Source organism: Sebastes umbrosus, chromosome 5 (assembly GCF_015220745.1).
Source record: "Sebastes umbrosus isolate fSebUmb1 chromosome 5, fSebUmb1.pri, whole genome shotgun sequence".
NCBI lineage: Eukaryota > Metazoa > Chordata > Actinopteri > Perciformes > Sebastidae > Sebastes > Sebastes umbrosus.
The window spans coordinates 1,664,626-1,673,031 of NC_051273.1; the positions used below are offsets into that span (position 1 = coordinate 1,664,626).

An 8,406-nucleotide genomic window follows, 5' to 3' on the forward strand; every position below is an offset into this window, starting at 1 on the left:
AATCGTGATTAATCGCACATGTTCAAAATGTACATTAAAGCTTCAGTAGTCAGTATATTTTTAAATCCCATAATAACCTTTCAGCATATTGTAATTCAAGTGTTCTGAGAGATAACTAGACTTCTGCTCCTCCTCATGGCTCTGTTTTCAGGCTTTAAAAAATCTAGCCCGTGACTGGAGACTTTGACCAATCACAGGTCCATCACAGAATTCCTTCATTTGTTAACACAAAGCTTTTATTCTGAAATATTTGCAGGACAGTGCTGTAGAACATGCAGTGACTTGCAGGGCTCAATGAATGAATATAGTACCGGGTTTTAATTGTGGATTATTACAATTATTTACAAATTACCACACGTTTCTTAACCTTTCTCTGTCTAAAATAAATATAAATGACATTTATAATGAAATGAAATGGCCATTATGAAAGGCAAAGTCTATGTATAAAGAAAGAGCTGACAGCAGCAGAAACGCAGCTGGTATGAACACCAGACGCTTCAGTTACACAGCTGCCATGCGACGGAGAGATAAAGGCATTACAGTAACATAATATTGATTCATATTTGATCAGCGCTGCCTAGTTTGACCGTTTGGTCGGAGTTCAGAGTGATTGACAGCCGACTCTCATAGATGGCAGCTGGACAGCAGACTTCAGATCAGCTCTTACTGCTTGTTATCCTCTGGTCTGTGAAATCTTGCAGGACGTTAGGAGCACTGGAGGACACAGAGGAACATGATTTTTTTCAGGTTACCTGTTTCATGTACTACTGTCACGATGTAGCGACCGTTTTATAAAATCATATTTTCTCTAACCTCGCCTACTGCTGCTTTAAACGTGATTAATCACAAATTAATCGCACATTTTTTATCTCTTTAAAGCATACCTTAAAGGGAGATTTGTCTTGTATTCAACACTCTTATCAACATGGGAGTGGGCGATAGGGTGACCAGATCCCAACAAACTAAATGTGGGACAAAGAGTATGTTTGTGTGGGACAATGTGGGACACGTTACCGTGGCTGAGAGGTCGTCTACAGTGTTGATATTATAATGTCTATCTAACTTTAAACATTTCTATTCTGCCCCTTATCCTGTAACATCTCTATTCTTTAATGCATCCAGAGATCGGCACATCTCTTTTTGAGCCGCACGTTGAACTGTGTCGCTTCATGACGTATTGTGAAATTGAAAAATAACAGACAAATTTTACAAACAAAAACCTCAGAGAATCTCCTTCTACCGGCTTATAAATACTTACAAGTCTTTGTTGTAGCTGCTCTTCCTTTTCTTTGTGGTCGTTTCCATCATAAATCTAAATAAATATCTAAATCTGCAGAGCTTGTGTCTTCTCCGTCCGGCGTATAGCGCAGCAAAGACGGTGAAATGTGTTAACCTGCACTTGACCCTCGTGTGCTCAGTTTGACAGCAAACATGATGACAGCCTTTCTGCTTTCTTCACAGCCAACTGGATAAAAGCCAGATTTAAAAAAAGCGTCTGCCCTGCAGCGGTTTGACTTTTGACAAATAGAGCCAAAGAAAATGTGGGATATCATCTCAATATGTGGGACGTGGAACAAGGGATAAAAATGCTGTGCAGTCCCTCGTAAAGTTGGACACCTGGTCACCCTAGAGTGGGCAAATATGCTGCTTTATGCAAATGTATATATATATATTTATTATTGTAAATCAATTAACAAAACAATGACAGATATTGTCCAGAAACAGGTACTGCATTTAGCATAACAAATATGCTGAAATCATAACATGGCAAACTCAATAAAGTGGGCATGTCTGTAAAGGGGAGACTCGTCGGTACCCAGAGAACCCATTTACATTCACATATCTGGAGGTTAGAGGTCAAGGGACCCTTTTGAAAATGGACATGACAGTTTTTCCCTCGCAAAAATTTAGCGTAAATTAGCCTCCTTAGGGACAATCTAGCATGACATGGTTGGTACCAATGGATGGATTCCTTCCTAAAGCTAACTTACGTTAAAGCCTTAAAGAAACTAAATTAAAACATATTTGCGTTATTATGGCGTTAACTTCGACAGCCCTATAATTATCATATTTTTATTTTTCTTGGACAACATGTAAATCTTTTAAAACCCCTTCAATAGTTTCTGGTTATCGTTCCCTTGAAGCCGTCCAGTGTTTTTGTAATCTGCTTAGCCATTCTGCATAATCATCTTTGCATTTTCCCCAGTTGTTCCACTCAGAAGCCGGACCAGAAAATTGCTACTCAAGGATGCATTAAAAGATTGCATTTCACCAACAGTGTTCTCCCACTCCCTAAAAACATGCCTCCAAATGTATGACTCTAATTTACCCCCTCCTCTCCTCCTCTCTTCTTCTTCTTCTTCTTCTACCCACTCTGATTACTAGAGATTTCCTCCAGTGACCTGAATGGACACGTTTTTTCTTGGAAATTAATGATCAATTTAATATACAGTACATTTCTGTAATTCAGTCTCCCATTAAGTCTTGGCTTTAAGCTCATTTTTATGACTCATTTACATTCTTTCTCTCAGAAAAAAAAAAACAGCTTCAAACAAAACAATCTAAATCTGTTTTTACTAATCCACATTTCAGGCACGGATGTTCAAAACAACATCATTTCATACATGACTGTATTTGGGAAACAGGAAACAATTTGGTCATGTTTAAGCAACAAAACTACTTAGTTAGGTTTAGGTAAAGATTATTTAAATACGGAGTAATGTCACAATTTAGTCAACGTTGACTTCTGGTTTCACACGGGACATGAACAACGGTCTCCTGGGCGGAAACCATAGACTGTATAAGAACTGGATATAGTCACTTTGACGTCACCCATTGGTTTGTGGACTACGGTTTTGAAGCCTCAAGTTCAGCATTTTGGACGTCTCCATCTTGGTTTTTGGTCACTCCATCTTGGTTTTTGTCCGTCTCCATCTTGGTTTTTGGACGTCTCCATCTTGGTTTTTGGCCGTCTCCATCTTGGTTTTTGGACGTCTCCATCTTGGTTTTTGGCCGTCTCCATCTTGGTTTTTGGACGTCTCCATCTTGGTTTTTGGACGTCTCCATCTTGGTTTTCTCCATCTTGTTTTTTTTGCAATCAGAAGAGACTCTAGACGGTGGATCTAAGCACAACCAAACGCTAAACAAGACATTTTTAGGCGACCAAAAATGTTATAATTAACTTTGATGGAGTGAAAACACACTGTGAAAGGGTTAAAGTCATAAGACGAAAACACGGACAACTCCCAGACCGGACAACGCCGTGGTAGCGACCTGTCAATCACAAGGTAGCCCCGCCCTAAAGCATCCCTTGCTTTATGGTCTATCTGACTCTAAATGGGACCATAATTTACTAAATGAACATCATGCTGTATTGAAGAAGACTTGAAACTAGAGATTGAGACCATAAACTCATGTTTACAATATTTACTGAGGTAATAAATCAAGAGAGAAGTAGGCTCATTTCCTCATAGACTTCTATACAATCAGACTTCTTTTAGCAATCAGAGGAGTCGCCCCCTGCTGGCTGTTAGAGAGAATGCAAGTTTAAGGCACTTCATTTTCAGACCTGGAGTTGCCCCCTGGCGAAAGTCCGATGTTTTTTTCACCCACCCATCCACCCCGACCTCGTCCCTACGCAGCGTTTGTCACTCTTTATTCTTCCTGCTGTCTCAAAATGTATGACTGTAATTTACCCCCCTTTCATTTTCTCCAGTGAGCTGGATGGACGCGTTTTTTCTTGGAAATTAATGATCAATTTAATATACAATACATTTCTATAATTCAGTCTCCCATTAAGTCTTGGCTTTAAGCTGATTTTTATGAGCCATTTCCATTCTTTCTCCCAGCTTCAAACAAAACAATCTAAATTAGTAATTACTAATCCACATTTCAAGCACGGATGTTCAAAACAACATCATTTCATACGTGTCTATATTTGTCCTTTGGCTGCCCGAAATCTGAGATCTTACGCCCGAGTAACATGAGATTTTTAGGTAATATGATGCTTTTACGTCCTGGAATAGAATATGTTTGGTTCTCGCCCACATGTTTTGGATATTTTTACTTTGAGGAATAAAAAGAGAGAGACATGCTTTGTAGATGAATGATCACTTTTTACAGTATTCAGATGCTGAGAGTGCAGTCTAGCTTTGCACATCGATGTTTCTTGATCACTCGTGAGTTCTGTCTCCCGACTAAGAAACAAAAGAGCCTTTAAACAAGTGGTGATGACGAGAAAGCAGACTTGGGTCGCTCCTCCTCAGATCCCTCGTATACCCAGCTGGATACGGAGGTTTATCAATGCCAAAACTCCAGCGCAAGCACAAAACAAAGCCAAGCCGTAATCAATCTGCTAGTCGGGATGTGAGAGCACACGGGACAGATTTACAAGTGCAAAACATGCTCTCTGAGATCAGACTGTGAGAGGAGGGCTGTCAAATCTGTTGGCAAATTTCTGGCTGCTAGGGGTCGATGTGTTTTCAAAGTTCTCTTAGAAACAGATGTACTGACGTAACTTAGACGGCAGGGTCTGTGACATTTCACTTCTTGGTCAGATCCAGTGGAGTTTGTTCTGCTCTCAGCTGGAAGTTCGAGGAGAAGAAACTGCTATAACTGAACAAAAAGCTCAGTGAGTCACAGCTCCTCTCTTCTCTCTTCTCACAGCCTCAAAACTTTGACTACACGATCACGATTCTGTCCTCTCTCTCGCTCTCACAACTTGCTCTGCACTCACGAGCCTGTTCAAATCTGGACCACCAGATTGGTTTCCACTCGTTTTTGTTTTTCATTCGCTCCATAATTCTGTCATTAATGAACTTCCGAAGATGGGAATTATGGATGAGGTTGGGGAGGAAGGGAGGCTTTCCCCTTCTTACTCCCGCAGCTGCAGTCAATCACACAGTGGTACGAGAGTAAGTTTGAGAAGACACTCAACTCCCTGATGTTGCACTGCCTGTAATTTATTTAATACAGTGGATGGATAACACATACAAACGGCTGCTGCATGCATATGCACACATAAAAACTCTGTCATATATGGCACAAAAATAAGCTCGTCATATCAACATTTACAACGACAGCCTTCGGCACCACTCCAACATTTGACATGTAGCATAACTCAACCTATTGTTATACAATGGTTCGTATGAATGTCTGCATGCAAGTAACGTGCAGAAATTGACACGTGTTGCCAGTCTTTTCAAAATAAACTTCACAGGAAACAACTTGGTTAGGTTTACACAACAAAACTACTTGGTTAGGTTTAGGAAAAGATCTTGTTTTGGGTTAAAATAACTATAGTAGTTGCGTTACTTAAGTACCGAAGTTACGTGACAAATAAATAAACGTTGACTTATAGTTTCACACGGGACACGAACAGCGGTCTCCTGGGCAAAAAAATCATACGCCGTATATAAGAAGTTGACGTAGTCACCGTGATGTCACCCACTGGTTTGTGGACTACAGTTTTGAAGCATCAAGTTTGGCATCTTGTTTTTTTGCAACCAGAAGTGACTCTGGGTTGGAGGTTGGAGCTGAGTACAACCGAACATGTTCACATACAAAATCAGTATGTACGTAATCCACGTAATAGTGAACTGGGAAGTATAGAGCGCCGAACGCTGTGTAGGGAGAAGGTCGGGGTGGATGGATGGGTCAAAAACACAGGACTTCAACGTTGATTTATTTGTCACGTAACTTCCGTACTTAAATTACGTCACATCTGTAGTTATTTTAACTTACAAACTCCAATCTTTTCCTAAACCTAACTAAGCAGTTTTATGTTTGAAAAGACTGGAGCAGAAATTGACACATGCGTCACATGCTGCTGGACATTCGTAGGAAAAAGCACAAAAAATCCATTGGTGAAAGTCGTGCTGAGCATCGCAAATAAAGGAAAGTTTGTGTTTATGTACACAAATCAAAAAGATAACATTTTGTGACTATTTTTTTTATATTTTGTGGGATATATATGAATTACAGTGCATCACTTTTCGTAGGTGTGGAGGCAATTTCTGTGAAGAAGGACTCGAAAATCAAGAAAGAGTCTTTTAAAGGTTTAATAAACACTTGCAAATGGGCAAACAACCATCAACATAAATGTTCAGGGCTGAGAGCCCTGAGTCTCTCCGTTTCGTGACATTTATACCCTTGCGTGCAGGCTCACAGTCGTGTATCTTACATTGTCTGTCTGACTGACACTTCTGTCCTTTTTAGGGTTACTTGTCCTCAAATAGGTGCTACAAGTTCGTTGACTAAGTATGCAACACTGAAACACAAATAGGCCTTAAGGGCAATGAGTGTCACCTGTCATGACCTTAGGAATGTGCAGCATGTTTGCATTTTTCCAGCACAGTAGGTATAGCTATGAACAGTGTATAAGAACAGCCTGCATAATTAACATGCTATAAAGTTTCCTCCCATATGGTAAAATTGCCTAACCTTTGAAAGCTTTAATCTGCCATCAGTGTAGATTAAAATCAGGGTTGAACAGTGAGATCAGGATGAACCGCTCTCTACCTTTCCCCCTACAATAATTACTAGTTTGCTTAATTTACTACCAGACTGCTCTAACAAAATGAACTGGCAAGTTCAGCAAAATTGCTTTTATTCAATAATTTATTGACGTGTCAGAGAAACCTCCAACGAATTCTGACAGCAGACACAAATCAGTTCTCAACTATACCGGTTACTGCCATACAGCCAAATTAGCTCCCTCACACACAGCAGGGCCTTTAGATTTTGGGTTCTTCCCTCTGCTGCTCTCTGTGTGTGTCGGAGTGATTCAGACACATGCAGCAGTAGGTTGTAATTATCTCTCACATACTTGAAATGATTCATAATGTTTTAGCGTCCAAAATCAAAATGCCAGGCAGCAACAGAGCGCTGTTAGAATACATTTTATCATCAGCGCAAACAAAACATCAGCTGTTTATTAGAGGGAACGATATGCATGCCCAAATCATTTGAGGAAATAGCCCGGAGGATGCAACTGCCTGTCCTGTTCATTAATTCAGTATCTGCTGCCGTCACGTCTCTCCAAAATACTCCCAAATGTTTTCCTTTCTTTTTCTCCATGTCTGTTTCATGTCTTCGCTCAGACAAAGTCGCGTCCCGTCTCTCTTGTCTTTCTTTCTTTCTCTCTGTAATATTCCTCTTTCAAATCCTCTCTGCTCCTGCGAGTCCAGCCTTTTGAGGAGACGTGATAGACGTCTACACAGTTTCCTGAGTATGCGTCCCTGTGCGTGGCTCTGTATACGGCTTCTCTGGCTATTGACGTGGCCTCGGCCAGCGTCAGCCCCCATCCAACCCCTTGGTCCAAAATTGAGTAGGCGTAGGGCGATCCCGAGCCCACGGAGAAGAGCGATCCCTGCAGGCGAGTGCCATCGCTGCACACGTAGTACAGACTGGGACCAGAAGAACTCGCTTTCTTTCTGCAGTGTTGACCAACAATTGTTGAAGAAGAGCTCTGAGTCTTATCCAGAGAGGCCTTTTCAAGACTGGTATCAGACTTTCCAGGATCAGTCGTTGCACCATCATCTCCTCCATCCCACCCACACAGCGTGGCAGCCACGCACAGCTCTGTCCCCTTAAATGGGTGAAGCATGTGCGAAAGTAGTTTGGCGGCTCCGCTTGTGGACAACCGTCGTCCGTGGCGGAGCTGGTAGAGCCGCAGCTCTCGAGACAGAATCCGTTTCCAGAGGGCGCAGTCGGCCGACGTGCCCGACGTGGTGCCCACCAGGTGGCTGTGAATGGGCAAGATCTTCTGGGCAGCAGGGCACGCCACGAGGCCGGAGCAACTGGAACGGGTGTCCGCCGCGGCCAGCACGCCGCCTTGGAACGTGAACGCCAAGGTGGTGGTGCCGTGGGACATGGGGAACGGTAAGGGGACGGACTGAGAGGAGGCCGGAGGAATGCTGTAGAAAGACGGCAAGATGGAGTCGGCGCTGGATCTCTGGACGGCGCTGATTTGCCCAAACTGGATCGGGCTTTCGTCCAGGTACTCTGCAACTGGTGTATAAAAGTTAAACAGACTTGTGCTGCTGCTGAAGGGCGAACCGCTCACATAGTTACAACCAGTCTTCTTTCCAAAAAGCACTGAAGGACATTCAGTGTCCAGAAAGATGTCCTTGAAATTGCACAGGTCCTGTAAAGCCATTTCCCCCCAAAGAAATGTTCCTGACCTGTCTGACAGAGGTTTGTATGCCATCTAGAGAAGCAGTCCCCCTTTATATACACAACAAGGCAGCGTTCGTCTATGTGTGGTCATCCAAAACAAACCCATCAGCAACAGCTACACCGACGCCTCACCCCCCTGACTTTGAAGCGTAAACAGTCAGTCGCCCATGGGTAATTAATTTTGGCTGCTATATCAGGTTGTTTTTCAGATCAGATTTCTTCAAAGTC

At 42.3% G+C, this 8,406-nt stretch overlaps 1 protein-coding gene across 1 annotated transcript; it reads right to left on the minus strand.

Annotated features, from left to right (window-relative positions):
• Positions 1-6,035: 6,035 nt before the first annotated feature.
• On the minus strand, positions 6,036-8,293 carry psmb11b (proteasome 20S subunit beta 11b). The gene has a single exon (XM_037770488.1). It carries the CDS (start codon positions 8,207-8,209, stop codon positions 7,097-7,099), a length of 1,113 nt encoding a protein of 370 aa, XP_037626416.1. The 5' UTR covers positions 8,210-8,293; the 3' UTR covers positions 6,036-7,096.
• Positions 8,294-8,406: the final 113 nt, after the last annotated feature.